Genomic DNA, 17,193 nt, shown 5'->3' with positions numbered 1-17,193 from the left:
GTAATTACTTTGGTGGAACCACAATTAGTGGTTTCAAACTTTATAAATTTTTTTTTTTTACACAATGTAGTCCACATTTCCTTAAGGCCTAATTTTTAGGGAAAGATATCTTATATTTTTTGTTTTTTCTTCAATACAAAAGTAAAAAACAATTATGCTTATTTTGTTTTTATTCCTCTAAATAGATACCCACTTTTAGTTTGTTTTTCTTTGTTTTCTTTCTGTTATGATCATATTGTATAATGTATATCATGATAATAAATCTTACATAGATATTATATACATCAAGTATGAAACTTTAATGTTTTATTACACAGCTCTTTAATATAACATTAGCACATTTACAATCAATCTATTACAGCACGTCAATAGTACGATTACAATTTAAATACTGATTGTAAATGTTTATTCAACTTGTATTTGAGGTAGCACAACAGCTACCCAAAGATATTGAAATGCTCCACTTACGAATCATATTGCCGAAAATATCATCTAAAAATGTAATATTACTACTTTAAAGCAATGAGGATACCTATTTTAGGCATACTCATTCGATATTCAATCTGTGTGAGTGAATTGAAGAAAAACAATAGATTGTAAACATGAAACTGGTGTTCTCCAAACAAGGTAAGATGAGATATTCTGGTACATGTTCAACCAAAGGCCAAAGCACGAAAAGGGAAGGATGATATCCTCTTAAAGGCGGGGTTCACAAATCCTATTAGATTATTGAGCACAGGGGGATTAGACAAAATTGTAGCAAACAAAAATCCAAAGATTTGCTGAAAACAGAAAGATTCTTCATTCTTGACATATTGGACATTTATGTTATGTGACAAACACAAACCAAGTTTCAGTAGCAACAACAACAACACATTCACTCTTATGACACGTACATTATTTAAGTAATGTACACACACAAAAAAGATGCGACAGAGGGTATTTAGGTAATTACCCTCTCCAGTTATCCTTTCGTTGCCTTATCTCGCGCATTGCTTCAACAGGGGACTTGCATCCAACTTTCTCCTGCATCATAATTGGAAGTCAAAATAAGACCTTTCTTGTGCCAAACTATATGGAAAAAAAGTCAAAAACAGCAAGAGTACCTGAATTTGAGGTAGATCAGATCTCATGAAAGGATTAGTTTCTAACTCCTGTTCAATGGTTGATGGAATAGTTGGAAGCCCAGATTGCCTCTGCTTCTGAGCCCATGATAACTTTTCTGAAATCTTCTCATTGTCTGGTTCAACTGTTTGAGCAAACTGCAGATTCTTCACCGTATACTGACATTGACATGACATGTATAAAAAATGACATCTACTGTTAATTAATTTTAGTACAAACTAACAAATACAAAAACAATATACTGTATGTATTGATTTACCTCATGCCCACAGTAAACTTTAGTTGGTTTTGGCAAAGAAGCCAAAGTCACACACAGTGACTCATGCATCTGTTCTGCTGTCCCCTCAAAAAACTTGCCACAACCAGCAACAAACTACCAAAAAAGAAAAAATACATCATCAGCAAAAAAAAAAAAAAATGAAAGTAGCATTTAGCCCAAAATATTTACATCAAGAAATTACAAGATACACCCACCAGTGTGTCCCCTGTAAACACAGCAGGGTCCTCTTCTTCTTTCCCAGTTACGTAGTAGCTTATGTGTCCCTTTGTGTGGCTGACAAACCAACAAACCACATTAAAAATATTTATTTATTTCAAATTAGAAGAATGGAATTTAACTAATAGTTAATATAATAAATGTTCGTTTATGGGAAAGAAAGATACCAAGGTGTGTGGAGAGAGAGTATATTGATAGAATCCCCAAGAGATAACTTATCACCATTTTCCAGCTTATTAGTACACCCTTTTACATTATCAACAGAACCTCCATAAACTTTAATCCCTGGAACCAACTCTTTGATCTTCTCATTGCCACCCGCATGATCCCTGTCACCAATTTAACATAAGAAACAATATTTGTTGTTTAGAAAGGTTGTTTTCAAGTCCATTTGACGAATGTATAATATAATCCCTCTTTCTTGTTCGTTGAACATGTATAATATTAAATTCGTGCTAAAAGGTCATGTTTTTTTTTTTTTTTTTTTTTTTTTTTTTTTTTTTTTTTTTTTTAGATTTTGTTTGGTGAAAGATATTTTCAACATTTCTTCTAAAGCATAGCTGTGCTCTCCTCGCCTCAAAGGTAATATGTTTGCTTGCTGATACCAAGCAGTTGTTTCATCAATGGAACATGAAGTATATTTAGTAGGGTTAGGGTTTGTCAGTGGTCAAACTTATCTATATAGTCACTGCAGCTCCATAGGCGAAAAACCATAATAACCTAATTATTATCTCATTAGCACCCATAATCAACCTATAATAACCTAATTCACCTAAATAACTAGCAGAAGGTATACTTCCCGCTAAAAATCGTTAATTATCAATAGAGTTTTCGATGAAAGGTGAACTAACCAGTGGTGATGAGTGGTTAGGACAAGCTTAAGCTCAACTCCATTTTCTTTAGCAACTTCAATAACCTTCTCAGGCTCAACTGGATCCACTGCAGCTCCTTGTTTCGTGTTCTCATCAATCACCCTGCAAAAATACAAACACTTTTAAAGCGCACTAACGGTAGACTGTAGAGTCAATAGGAAAACCTAAATAAAAAACGATTAACTAACTGAACTTAATGATCAGAATCGAGGTTCATACAGGTAAGAATAGTTGTCTTCCAAACAAGGGATGTGAATCACCCTCATCTTCAAGGTGTGACCGATTGATCTGATCAGTAGGATGATCCTGCGAATCAAAATTTTAGGCCGGTGCTCGATCACGTTAAAGCTTGGGTCTTGAGAGTTGACCATGGCCCTCATATCACTTTTGATTGGGCTGTTCTAACATAAGCCCAGCAAGGCGATAACAGACCGATTTAAATCATTATGTTTTCTTACAGGAGATGTTTGAAAACAATAGCCATATTTTCAATAATCAATAACATAGTTGTTATTTTGATTTTTTTTATTATTTTGTTTATAAATAGCTATTTGATTTTGCAATAAACGATTACACAGTTATTATAAGGGACCGATTCAAGTTCTCAAGTGGTTGAGTTTTTATAAGAGATATTGACAAAAATAGACATACTTCCAATAAAACAGTTATTGTATTGTTTTTTTTTCTTACAAAACTGCAAATTTGGTCCTTGTGGTTTGCAAAAATATTTGAATGGGGTCCAAAAAATTTATAGCTTGCACAGAAGGTTCAAAATCAAGGTTTTTCTGGATCTTTAGTCCAAAAAAACTTGAAAAGACGATTATACCCTTATTTATTTACTTTTACATTTTTTTCCACATTTTATTAACATTTCAATAATAATAATAATATTAAGAAAATGGGTAAAACTCTATCTCTCTTACGTCTCTTTCTCCCCCTCCCCCTCCCTCTCTATCTCTCTCTCTCACTCTCTCAGTGTATTTTCATTAGAGAGCTTTGCATTCTCTCTGTACCTTTAAAAATCATCTCCTCAAGAACACACACTCACAAAACTCTACACCCACACAAAGAAAATTAAACACACACATAGCAAAAAAATCCAGTTTTGCTAAACCTTATATATGATTTCTCCAGCTCCGACGATTAAAGACCCATCGACGAATTACCCTTCTCCGTTCTTCATGCCACTGAGTTGTGCTTCTCCGACTATTACTAGGGTTTCATCTCTGGATTCAAGACCCACTGACGAGTTCTCCAACTCCGGTGATAGCTCTAGACATGTATTGGTGGTGGAAGCTTCGAAATGTAGCAGTGGTGGGATCGCAAACAGAAGGATGAAAACATGGAGCAATAATGGAATCACTGTTAAACCCTATTTTCAATGATGTATCCTTCAAAATCTCGATACACTTGAGTTAATCCAAACCTCAATTTCTATGCAAACCGTCTTATTGCAGTGAAATTATGGAACCCCCAAATGGAATATGGTTTAGACTAAACACAATCACAACAAGTCGAGAAAAAATTAAAAACCCATATCTTCAAATGCTCAGAGAAGATGATTAGTTAAACCCTTTCATGAAGCAATCTTGCCACAATTTCTCAGAAATGACGATCTTAGTCATAGTTTGTTTCCCCTTCTACATCACTCTCTTGTTGATTTTAAAAGTTGTTGTAGTGTACTCAGTTGAATACACTTATTCTCGAAAGAAATTTGATTCATCCAAGTTCTAAGTGATTTTACAAATGATATGGAGATGAATTATGTGTGTAGGGTCCGTTATGTGTTGCGTCTTGGGCTCATTCATTAGTCCATTTTTTGTTTCCGGATTGGGCCTGTCCATCCGTGAGTTATTTTCTAGGGTTTAGTATTTATGGATGCTTGCATGCATCTTAGTACGTAAGATTTTGGAGTCGATCATTCTAAGTAATTACTTTTATCGTTTGTAACCCTAGTAGCCTCTACAGTGGAAGTTCTTTGTCGAGCTCTGCTGAGGCTTGAATCTATTAAATCATTCGACATATTTTGATTCACTCTTGTGTTTGATATTTTTGTTTGCATTTCTGTGATTAACCTGTTTATAGATCCAAACGATCAAAGAGTTATTCAACTCATTAGTTGGTATCAGAGCGGGAGACTGTGTAATTCATACACATCTCTTCTGTGAAAGAAGTGATTAGGGTTTATTCCACATTCATTGATATTTATTAAGCCGTCACTCCATAATTGACGTATCTCATTAACTATTCACCTTGCCCTAATATTATGTATTACAAAGTCTGATCTTTTAACAGGTTAAACGATCAAGCATGGACGATTCTCAATCTAATCCTATTAACATCTCTAACAGTATAGGATCAACAACCAAGATTCCAATTCTCTACACTCAAGACTATGAAGTGTGGACGCACCACTTTGAAGACTACGTTATTGGATCTGAAGATAATGGGTATCTGATATGGGAAGCTATTATATCTGGCCCTTTTGCTCATTCAGGAACATCTAGAATCATTAAAACTCAAAAGGAGTATAATGATTTGTTGAAAGATGTGAAAGACGTTGCTCAGGACGAAAAGGAGAAGTTTCAATGCAACATTAAGGCATTGAGACTAATTCGATTCGCTCTTCAATCCGACACATTTCGACTGGTGAGTTCTTGCAGTACAGCGAAGGAAATCTGGGATCGGCTGCGAGAGCTGTATTCCACAGATGAAGATCTGGAGCACTTAATTCAGACCTTACTTCTCTCTGAATTTGGAGAGTTCAAGCAGAAGCCAGAAGAGGTTGTTACGCAAACATTTGATCGCTTCAATCATCTTCTCAGCAAGATGATCAAACATGATATTAAAAGGAAGCTCATCGAACAGAAGGTCACTTTCCTGAATGGCCTAAGATCCGAATGGAGAGCTGTTGTGTCAACCGTTAAAGCACATTAGCAGTTCAAATCGTACTCGTTGGCGAAACTAGTGGGGATTCTGAAATCCCAGGAAAAGACAGTGCTACAAGAGAAAAACGTGGTTTCAAATTTGGGGTCTTTGGCGCTCATGTCCAAAGGTAAGAGTGCAGCAGAAGACGAAGAGGATTTAAATCTGGGAGACCACGATTTGACAGCTGAAGACTATGCTATGATGGTGTCAAATCCCAGAAGGTTTATTAAGAAAAAGTTCCCTAGCAATAAAAATCGAAATTGGCAGGGAAGCTACAACTCTGAAAAAGTGAAAAGGAGCCGAAGGTTGAAGAATCAAAGAAGGAAGCGAAGGGTGAAGCTGACTCTGGTGTCAGTTGCTTTTACTGTGGTGGGAAAAATCACTACGCAAAAGATTGCGTGCTAAAGAAGATGGCAGAGAAAGATGAAGAAAAGGATGAAGAAGCAAGTCTCCTAAAAAGATTGGAGGAGATTAAGAGGAAGAAAGCTGCTACTAATCCCTCTATGAATGCTCTTATTGTGCAGGGTTCGGTAGATGATGATGAGTTCGGTGGCGTGCAAGTGTGGTCGACTGACTCAGAAGATGATGAAGTGAGAAATCCTTCTCATGGAAAGGCTTATGTAGCAAAGAGTGGTGAAGCTGATGGAAGATGTCTAATGGTGACAGATGTATCTCAGATGAGGGGTTACAACACTGATGGTGGAAACGAAGAGGCTAAGGAGCGAGAGGACTTGTGCTTTACAGCGAAACCTCTCAGTGTGCAGATCAGTGAGCTTGATGAATTGATCAAGAAGGTACAATCTATTTTCATTTCATTTAAAATTCCATAAAAATCGTATGAAAAGGAATTTAATAACTTGAATTCAAGAATTTCAAATCTAGATAGTTGTTTAACTCAAACACGGGTCACGAATTCTAATCTAACTGACCAAATAAGCAGGGTGTCATCCAAGAGTGAGGAGCGAAGGATGTGGATAGAGCAGAAAGAGTTGGAGTTGATTAAGTCTAGGGATGAAAACATTTATTTGCAAAGAGACAATCTCAAATTATTAAAACAAAGGAATGTTTTTTGTTTGATTGCCAAAAGGCTTTATTCTAACATTACTCAGCTGTATTTAAACTGTGAAATAGGACAAAAGATACATCGCATGATTTTACCCTTCCTTGAGTTTAAGGAGGATGAAATCGATGCCGAAGCATACAACTGTGAAAGTGTTGTATCTTCTGAAGATGTCAATCCCACTTATATGTATGGTCTGGACAAAATTGAATCTTTTATAAAGTCCAAAGACCATAAGGACATGCTTAAAAATCTTTTGGATGAAAATGATAAGTTGAAACTCAGGGCCGAAACCATACAAAAATTTGACTCATTGAGTACCAAATTGAGTTCAGAAAATAAAATTGATGTTGAAAATGCATCTGAACTTAATGAGGACGATGACATGAGTGAAATTTCTGTAGAGGATGAAGTTGACTGTTCCGAGTTCATTAGGAGCGAACCTGAAAACCACAAAAACCTGATTTCTGAAAATTCTGTGGAATTCGCTCGTTTGTCCAAAACTAAGTCCCCAATCCTTAAAGAAAAGGTCGTTGTGTTTCAAAAGGTTAGAACAACTCCCAATCAGGTGTATAAGGTCACAGGAGTAACCGAACATCAGACAGCCGAACTCACTGCCATAGTAAATGAAGATAATGCAGATGGATGTGATGAGTTCTTCTGGTCTGCACCGATAGACAACGCAGACGAAACAGTTGGTCTGTCGGAGCGAACATCGTGGAAGGCCAAAGGTAGATATGTGCCCGAACCTCTGAATAAGCCTACCAACTTTGACGTACCAAGTACCAGTGGCACAAAAGAGATTCTAGTGGAAGAAGTCGCCTCAACTAGCGATACCTCTTCCATGAAGAGTGAACCTGTTGCTACGAAGCTGAAACAAAAGGCAAATATCCACAGACAACCGAAACAAGTGAAAAATCAAAAGCAGCAGAGAAAATTGAGATACAAGAATACTCTCTCGGAGCGAAAGCAGTTTTGGCGCTCCCAAAATCCTCACTACACTCACTTTGACAAAAATTCTAAGTCAAAAGGAGAAGAAAACAAGAGTCAAAGGAACTTCGACTCACCGATTCAAAAGAACCAGAGGAAGACTTTCGGGCCACAGGAAGAACAAAACCGAAAGTATAGGTTCGGCCCGAAAGCAACAACAACCGAAAAGCTAGTTTCGGTCCGCCAAACAACAACAGGCAAAGACCAGATTTCAGCCCATCAAGCTTTTACAACAAAAGACCCAGTTTCGGGCCATTAACCTACAACACCCGAAATTCCAGCTTCGGTTCATCATCTAACAGCAACCGAAGGTCCAGGTTCGGTCCCTCAAATGACCACAACCGAAAGGGTCATTTCGAACCTCAAGTCAGGAAAGATTCTCATTCTAATTTCTTTTCCTCCAATTCTTCTCGTTCTCAATCTTCTTCTAAGCCTAATTCTTGTCCTACACCAAATTCAAGATTGTCAAAGGATTTGAAAGGAAAAAGGAAGATTTCCTCATCAAATGAAGACCGAAAGCAGGTTAAAGTCCAAACACCAGAACCTGAATCCAAAATACCTGCATCTAACTCTAATAAAATCAAAGTGTTTACTATTAAAAGGAAAGATGAAACAACCTTAATAAAACGAACATATCTCATTGATGTTTCTCTTACCATTCCTGTTTCTGTAAAAGGCTCATGTGGACCCAAGAAACTTTGGGTTCCTAAATCTGCCTAATTTTTGCAGGTTATTAGTGACGAGCAGTTTGACGACGAATGGTACATAGACAGTGGCTGCTCACGTCACATGACAGGAATGAAGGAAGAGCTTAGGGAGTATTGGTCACTTCAAAATGGTGGCAATGTCAAGTTCAGTAACAACTCTTATGGAACAATAAAGGGTTATGGGATGATAACCAATTGAGACTTTACAATAAGGAAGGTGGCATATGTAGAAGGATTGCAGCATAATCTCATCAGTGTATCTCAACTGGTGGGAGGTACCGGTCTCAAAGTCTCGTTCGACGACGAAGGTTCAGAAATTATAGAGAAGAAATCCAATAAAGTCATTCTCAAATCAGATCGAAAAGGTGAAATGTTCCCTCTGAATCTCAGACCAATCAAGGGTAATCCAGCCATCTGTCTTTTGTCCAAAGCTCATTCAGACGAAAGTTGGTTGTGGCACCGAAGGCTTTCACGTCTCAACTTCAAAGACATCAACAAGTTTGTCACCGGTGGTCATGTTCGGGGTCTTTCATTGCTTAAGTTCGATCGAGAGCACTTATGTGCTGCATGTGAAATGGGAAAACAAAGTCGTCAAAATCACCCAACCATCATAAACACCAAAGTTGTTGAACCACTTGAGTTGCTTCACATCGACTTATGTGGTCCATCATCAATCGAGAGCATTGGCGGCAACAAGTATATCCTTGTTATTGTTGATGAATTCTCACGTTTTACTTGGGTATTCTTTCTAAAGCACAAATCTGAGGCGACTCCCAAGCTGAAGATCTTTATCAAGCAAGTCGAAGTGCAACTGAGGAAAGTCGTTCGAAACATCAGGAGCGACAATGGACTTGAATTCAAGAACAAAGAATTTGAAGATTTCTTGACTGAAAAAGGCACCAGTCACAATTTCTCATCCTCCTATACACCTCAACAGAATGGAATTGTCGAAAGGCGAAACCGATCCCTGTGGGAGGCGGCCCGAACCATGCTAAGTTTTGCTTCTCTTCCCTTATATTTCTGGGCTGACGCTATTGCTGCAACATGTTTTACTCAGAATAGGTCTTATCTCAACAAGCGTTTCTCTCTCACTTCCTATGAGATTATGAACAATAGGAAGCCAAACGTCAAGTTCTTTCACATGTTCGGTTCCAGGTGTTTCATCTTCAACTCCAAAGAACATCGCAACAAGTTTGATGTCAAAGCTGATGAAGGAATCTTTCTGGGATATTCTCTTACTTCGAAGGCATACAAGGTTCTAAATAAGCGTTCTAAAAGAATTAAAGAAACCTATTATGTGACGTTCGATGACAATTACGTCAAAAAGCTAAAGTCTACCGAAGAAGCAATTGGAGAGATTTTCTCTCAAACTGGTCAAGTCATAGCTTCAATCGCCAATTTATTTGACCAGTTCATAGACTTATTTGATGAACCTGAGAAAGACACTCTTTCGGAAGCCAAGGCAGCAGACAACAAAATCGATCACCTTAAGCAGATTATAGAAGATGCAGCCAAACAAATGGGAAAAGGAGAACCAGTTCGAAACGGACCTCTCCAGAGCGGTACTTCGGTTGAGGGGGAGAATCAATTCTCTTCAACTCAACAGGACTCACATATTCAGGGGGAGAATCCCATCTTTGACGGAGCCGAAAGTCCAGTAGCACCCGAAAGCCCAGCTGCACTCGAAAGTCTAGTGACAACCGAAAGTCCGGATCAGCCCGAAAGCCCTGGTGAAGAAAGAATTTTTGGGTCAAATCCAAATAATTCATCATCTATCGAGGGGGAGAATTCTGATATGCTCTATGACGATGATACTCAATCAGAATTAGAAGAAATGGTGAATGCTGAATTAGATCCGTCCTATGATCCAAATTATCCTCCTCTCACCAAATGGACCAGAGATCATCCTATGTCTCAAATAGTGGGTGACACATCAGTGAAAGTTCTAACTTGTTCGCAACTGAAGGCGAAGCAAACTGCTTTATTCTCCAAAGTAGAGTTCTGCATGTTTAACTCTTTCGTATCCAAAATTGAACCGAAGACCGTCAATATTGCCCTTGATCATTCTGATTGGGTCCATGTAATGCAAGACGAACTCAATGAGTTTGAAAGAAATAAAGTATGGAGACTCATTCCAACACCAAAAGATGCCTCGGTTGTCGGTCTCAAATGGGTGTTTAGGAACAAAATGGACAAGGAAGGGAATGTAATCCGGAATAAGGCTCGGCTTGTGGTAAAAGGATACTGCCAGGAAGAAGGAATTGATTATGAAGAGACATTTTCTCCGGTAGCAAGGTTGGAATCTGTTCGAATATTTCTTGCCTATGCTGCACACAAGAATTTTGAGGTCTACCAGATGGATGTGAAGTGCGCTTTTCTGAATGGGGAACTTGAAGAAACTGTGTATGTGGAGCAACCTCCTGCTTTCGTGAATGAAAAGTATCCAAATCACTGCTACATCTTAGACAAGGCAGTTTACGGTCTAAAACAAGCACCTAGGGCATGGTATGAAACTCTAACTAAGTTTTTAAAGATGTCTAAATTTAAACAAGGTTCGGTTGACCCAACATTCTTTCGTAAAAAGGAAGGTAACCACCTTATGATAGTTCGGATCTATGTCAATGATATCATCTTTGGCTCAACGAATCCTAGCCTAACAACTGAATTCAGAAAGTTGATGGAGACAAAATTTGAAATGAGCTCAATGGGTCCAATTAACTTTTTCCTTGGTTTAAATATTAGACAGGGACCCGAAGGCATCTTTATCAACCAAGAAGCATATACCAAGACACTTCTTGCTAAATTTGGCATGATGGGAGATTCAAAGGTCAAAGTCCCTATGGCGTTCGGTACCAAGCTCACACCATCTTTGGAAAAACCGGCAGTTGACATAACGCTATATCGCCAAATGATTGGTTCCCTGATGTACCTCACAGCTAGCAGGCCTGATATAATGTTTTCTGTGTGTTATTGTGCCAGGTTTCAAGCAAATCCTCGTGAACGACACATGCTGGCAGTGAAGAACATACTCCGGTATTTGAAGCGAACCACCTCTCTCGGTCTCTGGTATCCCTCAAACTCAGGTTTCTTTGTTCAAGCCTACTCAGATGCAGACCTGGGAGGATGTGGTTTAGACAGGAAAAGCACTACAGGAGGCTATCAATTCCTCAACGGGAAGTTGGTGAGATGGCAATCTAAGAAACAAACATGTGTTTCTCTGTCTACAGCCGAAGCAGAGTACATTGCAGCCGCCTCCTGCACATCTCAAGTGATTTGGATCCAAAGCTAACTCCGAGACTATGGACTCAATATGAAAAAGATCGCACTATATTGCGACTCAGAAAGTGCAATTAGGATCTATCATAACCCAGTGCAACACTCCAAGACCAAACATATTGCATTGCGGTATCACTTTATTAAGGATCATGTTGAAGACGAAAATGTAGAAATTCACTTTGTTCGAACCACTGATCAACTGGTTGACATCTTCACCAAAGTCCTTCCTGAAGCAAGTTTTAATAAAATTCTACAAGGACTAGGTATGATGGAATCGGAGTCAGTACCAAAAACACCTTCTCAAAATTAAAAGTAGGAAGAGAAATGAACCGAACGTTCGGTCTATTTCGGGTTCGGTTCACATGGGAACCGAAATGAACCGAACGCTCGGTCTATTTCGTGTTCGGTCCCATTGTACTTGTTTTCGCTTATCTCACAAAGGTGGTATCTTTGGTTGTAAACTTTTGTACAATCGTTTTCCAAAAGTTTTTAATTCCAAATTTTTTTAGGAACCGAAATGAACCGAGCGTTCGGTCCATTTCGGGTTCGGTTCCAAATTTTTTTTGTTTGGTTTGTTTTGTTTTTGTTTTTCTCTTTACTAAATTTTAAAAACTACAAAAATATTTTTTTTCTTTTTGTATTCACCGTTTATGGATTATCGACGGGGTAGGTATCCTTCTCACACTTTTTAATAGTTAAGTGTCCCTAGAAGCATGCTGTTGCATGTAGTCTAAAACCTCAACTGATTCTGAATAAAGCCTTACTGACTTGGTATATACAAACCTTGTCTTCCCAATTAGGCTACTACATTTATTCTAATCATGAGCTACCTTACTCTTTTCTCATATGAGTTAAGAGTTTTCTGCTTGGTCACTATTTTTATAGCAGAGGTACTTTGGTTTCTTTTACACCACCTCAAATAGTTTTCTCCATCATATTCGCTTCATACAAGTAACCCTTGAGACTCTCAGAAATTACCACTGAGGTTTATGGTTACACAATCTCTGTGTTCGTGATCTTAGCTTCGTGTCACTACGTGCTAAGTGAAACCCACAACTCAATACCTACTATGCATTGATGGTGAACAATTAAATTTGCTCTAGTTTTCACTCATGAATTAACGAATCCACCTAAGTGGTTGTACCATGAAATCTCTAATTTTCTCTTTGTGTGATTCTTATGAAATTGTTACATACCATAACATTTCTTCCCTTAGAATCCACTTTTCAATTTTCTTGAGATTTCACACCTAGTATTTCCAACGAGTCACTAACACATTATCCAAACCTACTTGTTCAATAGACCACATTGGTCTCACAAGTTCTTCAGTCGATTTCTGTCTTATGTCAAGATCAGGAATTCTGAACTGAAGCGAAAGCCTACCAAATAAGCCTTAATAAAAGATGCCTTTCAACACTTCTTAACTAGTGATTGATCGTAATTCAACGGGAAATCACACAAACACTTTAAGGTCTCTCTTGACTTTGAAGGAAGAGATTCGTGCCCGGGATCCACTGTTTTGTGTCTCTATTGACATCACAAATTCCCACATATATGTTGATTTATTTCGTTATCTTTGACACTCTATGCACGAAAATCTTTTTGATTTTCCAAAAATCTGGTTTCCTTCATTACAAGCTAATCTTTTTGGCTCAGGGATTTAATGCTATATTCTAAACGGGATGTGGTTGTTAATGATACACGTGTTTGCTTTTATTTAGTGAAGACAACTAATTGTAAGGATAATCTGATGACTCAGCCGGAAGCTTATCGGTTCAGGAATTCAAAATGGTATTTGATGGGAAAGCATGCAAAACGGAAGAGTTTTTCTCTCTCATGCGCAATCATAGGGGCTGCTAAACTGTCACGCGTCAATCACCTCCAGAAACGCTTCGATTTTCAAGAAGATTTGGGGGCGGATTCTTCTCTCTCCTCTACACACGGTATAAAAGGTAAACTGATGAGATTTGAAATCGAGTTTAACGATCAATTCACGTAAGAATTAAGAAAGAAAAAATACGATGAACACGAGAGTAAATATAATCTTTGATCAGCTCATATTATGCTTTTGATTTTACAGAGTACAAAGGAATTCTCTGTAAAGAATGTGTGAAAAGTTAAGTTCTCACTCAGTACAGACTCCTATTTATAGGCGTACAAAAGCATAACAAAATACTAAGGACTAGACATTAAGACTTCATTAAAATGCCTTAGTAAATATAACATTACATCCGAAGACTCAACTTACGAAGACTAAAGATCCTTCGTAACAAAACTAACACTTCGACTTATTACAACATTTATACCCTAACAATCTCCCCCTTTGGAATAAAGGTCGAAGTCTTCATGAAGTTAGAAGTTGAACAGCATACATCAACACTCTTCGGATTTCCATGTACCAAGAAATAACTTTCTTTATCTCCTTCTTGTCTCCTTCTGAATTCTTCTTGCAATGATTCATACGAACAATTAAGTTCGTATATTGCGAATTTGTATATCTTTCTACTTCAGAGGTTTGAAACAAGAATCTCTTGGCTCTTCCAGCTTTATCTTTTCCTGTGAAGACAATCCCCAATGGCTTTAAACAGATTTCTCCATCTTCGTACTTCTTCAACTCAACCTGCTTCTTCGTAGGATCCATTGGTGCTGTAATGTCGATGCCTTTAACAGTAGCAAGCTCGACATCAGTTTGAGCAAGGCATTCGAAATAATTCTCCAAGAAAATTTTTATATGCCTACACCCAAGACTAAAGACATCTGGTTCAGTCTCTTGGAGGAAAGAAAAGGACTTGTCTTTAAGAATCAGAGCAATATTGATGAGATCGTAAGTGTTCATCAATGGAAAGTCCGCCACAGTGAACTCTTGTATCTTTCCACTTGCTCTTGACACCACATATTTCAAATTCTGCAACTTTCCTTCGAAAATAACATCCCTTTTTATGGATATCACCTTCTTAATCTTCTCCAAGTACCAAACTTCTTCTTGAGCCTTTGCTAACACAACATGGAATCGAATTTTCATCTTCTTTCCTTCTTCGATATCCATGGACTTTGTTTCTGCTTTAAACTGAGGCATGACGAACATCATCTCGTTGATCGGAAAGTCAAGTTGACCAAAATCAGTATTCGTCACCACAAAACTCTTCTTCGGAATCTTCTCAAACGAGTACATATGATCGAACATTACCCTTGACTCAATAGTTTCGTAGTTGAACAATTTCGAAGGATCTCCCTTATCAACATTTGAACCTTCGAGAGCTCTTTGTCGCATAATGGTTTCCACATGCCTCATCCTTTCAACTTCCGCTGCCACGCAGCTTTTATTTCTTTGTTAGTCTTCTCAACCAAGACTCCTTTTCCTTTGTCTTTCACATTCGAAGGAACTGCATTCTTTGACGAAGAAACATTTGAAGAAACAACATTCCCAATTACAATACCTTTTATACTAGGTCTTGAAATTGGTACAGTTGTAGTCACAGTTGAAATGACTGGAGCAGCTGAAACTATTGTTGGTTTGACCATAGCTTTCGAAGGATAAACTTTTCCCACCACCTTCGAATCTTCTGTTTTCTTCTCATGTTCCCCAGCCTTTGCTTGAACCACCTTTTCTCCCCCTTGCACCCCTGTGACAGCAGGTGGGGCATCCGATACGTTTGGCAAAAGGATTGAAATTCGAAGTAATGGAGTAAGGTGTTTTTGAAGAATGGCTTCGAAATGAACAAATTTCTGGGAAAGAAATTCTTGAGAGATAATCGGAGAAGATGATTTCGAAGATATCTCTTTGAGATCTTTCAGCAGCTTCACCAACTCTCCGAAAATGTTGTTCTTCTGTGGCTGAAAGAGAGATCATCCGAGGATTCACTGGTTCGAACATCTTGACACATTGAACAACCACATCACAAATGATATCGATCTTCTGATGTGCTGATTCATATCCCTGTTGAATATGCTGAACTTCCTTCGTCATTTCTTCACGAAGTTCACGAATCTGCATATTAACATCTTCTCGAACCTTCTTCACTTCCTGTACGAAGAGCACATGACGCTCCTTCGTAACCATTTTTAAATCTTTCACCTCCTTCGTAACCTTCCGATCAGTCTTCTCAATAATGCGGCTTTCAGACTCACGCATTAACCCTGAAGCCTTCGATATTACCCTGCTTTCCATTTCCTTCATAAGAGAATCAACTTCCAAGATATTGATTCCAGCACTTCCTACATCCGCTTGAGATTGCAAGATAGAATTCAATTTTGAATTCAATATCTTCAACCGCTTCATCGTCATCAACATATGGTCCGGAAAATCGTCTTCTGCTTTGTCAAAGGAAAGAGCTTCGAATGTTCCTCCAAACCCTTCGTTGTCAGTTTCCTCATCAACCGCCATTGTTTCAGTAATAGGTGATGATGGATTTGGTGGATCAGTTGATTGTGTAGAGAAGATGGTGGTGAAGGGTTGATCCATAATGGATTGGAATGTAGGAGAATCAGTTGTTGAAGTAACCTGTGGTAAAGACATTGGTTCAAGAATCTTTATGTCAGCAGGCTTCGAAATCTCAGTAGACTGAAAGATTTCTACTTCTTTTGGAATATCATCTTCAGGAGTCTCAGGCACATGTTCCACTTCTTCGACACGTTTGGTTTTCTTCAAAAATTTGGCCATATCTTCAGCCCTTCGCTTTTTCGAAGATGGAGACACCGGAGCTGGAACTTCTTGAACGGTAACCCCTTGATGAGTAACCTGAGTTTTCTTCACCAACTGAGATTTTCTTTTCATCTTGATTCTTCGAAAAACTCCCGTCTTCGAAGGAATCGTTTCCTTAGATGGAGAGGCTTTGATAACCGGTGTATCAGCCACTGAGGTTAAGACCGGAGACATCTCTTCGATAGTTTGAGAAAGAACGATTAGCTGCTGATTCTTTTGTTCTTCTTTTACCCGTTTTTCCGAAGAGTCACCATCGGTCTTCTTTGACTTCTTCGACTTCTTCTTCTCTTCTTGTTGTAACATCGCAGTCACAACAGTTGTGTCAATGGATTGTAAGTATGACACCAACACGTTATTCGTGGGATCCACCTTCTTTAGCATAGCATCCGGAATGCGAGCAACTGTGGTAAAAATGGCTGGATCATCATGTACTTCCTTCGGACTCTCATACATGTGGAAAATAGCTTTCTCTTCGTAATCAGGAACTTCTATCTTCTCCTTCTGATAGACATATTGGACTATCAGACTCCAATATCTTGCACAAGAAATTCCCTGCTTGGCACTGGTCTTCGAAATACTTGTGATGAACTCTATCCATAACTGCTCAGAATAATCCACCTGCAAATCGTAGTATAGCCCAGTAACCATTGCATAAACCTCCATCCTTCCTTTATCCAACCCCACCGTTCTTCCAGTAAGACATCTAAGAAAGATGCCAAACAAAAAATTCCAAATCGTTGGTAACCCCGACTTCTTGAAGTCACTAATACATGTCAATGGAGGTTGGTGACCCATCTCATTGAACGTGTACACTACTTGCGAAGAAGTAAGTTCATCATACGGGCCAGAATTTGGAATTCCCAAAATCTTGCAGAACAACTGCTTTGAGACCCTAATTCTTGTATCGTTGACCATTGTGAATTCAACACACCCAGTCTCTTTTGTGACATCCCCAAAATCTCGGCCAGAAAAGACCGATTTCATTTATGCTTTTTAAACATTTTCAGAGTAAATCCGTTTGATTTTAAAAGAGATGC

At 38.4% G+C, this 17,193-nt stretch overlaps 1 protein-coding gene across 2 annotated transcripts; it reads right to left on the bottom strand.

Moving 5' to 3' along the window:
• Positions 1 to 488: 488 nt before the first annotated feature.
• Positions 489 to 2,868, bottom strand: GLY2 (Metallo-hydrolase/oxidoreductase superfamily protein). 2 transcript variants are annotated; one of them, XM_079027094.1, is made up of 8 exons: positions 2,713 to 2,868; positions 2,473 to 2,595; positions 1,789 to 1,950; positions 1,600 to 1,678; positions 1,385 to 1,498; positions 1,107 to 1,283; positions 956 to 1,026; positions 489 to 718 (listed from the first exon to the last, which is right to left on the bottom strand). In XM_079027094.1, the coding sequence occupies exons 1-8, from the start codon at positions 2,862 to 2,864 to the stop codon at positions 697 to 699; spliced, it is 900 nt and encodes a 299-aa protein (XP_078883220.1). In that variant the 5' UTR covers positions 2,865 to 2,868; the 3' UTR covers positions 489 to 696. The 2 variants fall into 2 exon arrangements, with proteins under 2 accessions (XP_078883220.1, XP_078883221.1); XM_079027095.1 differs by lacking the exon at positions 489 to 718 and having other exon boundaries at positions 779 to 1,026.
• Between the last annotated feature and the right edge of the window lie 14,325 nt (positions 2,869 to 17,193).

Source organism: Lactuca serriola, chromosome 2 (assembly GCF_051521515.1).
Source record: "Lactuca serriola cultivar US96UC23 chromosome 2, Lser_US96UC23_V15, whole genome shotgun sequence".
NCBI lineage: Eukaryota > Viridiplantae > Streptophyta > Magnoliopsida > Asterales > Asteraceae > Lactuca > Lactuca serriola.
The sequence above is the reverse complement of the archived record's forward strand: the minus strand, read 5'-3'. Positions and strand labels throughout refer to the sequence as shown.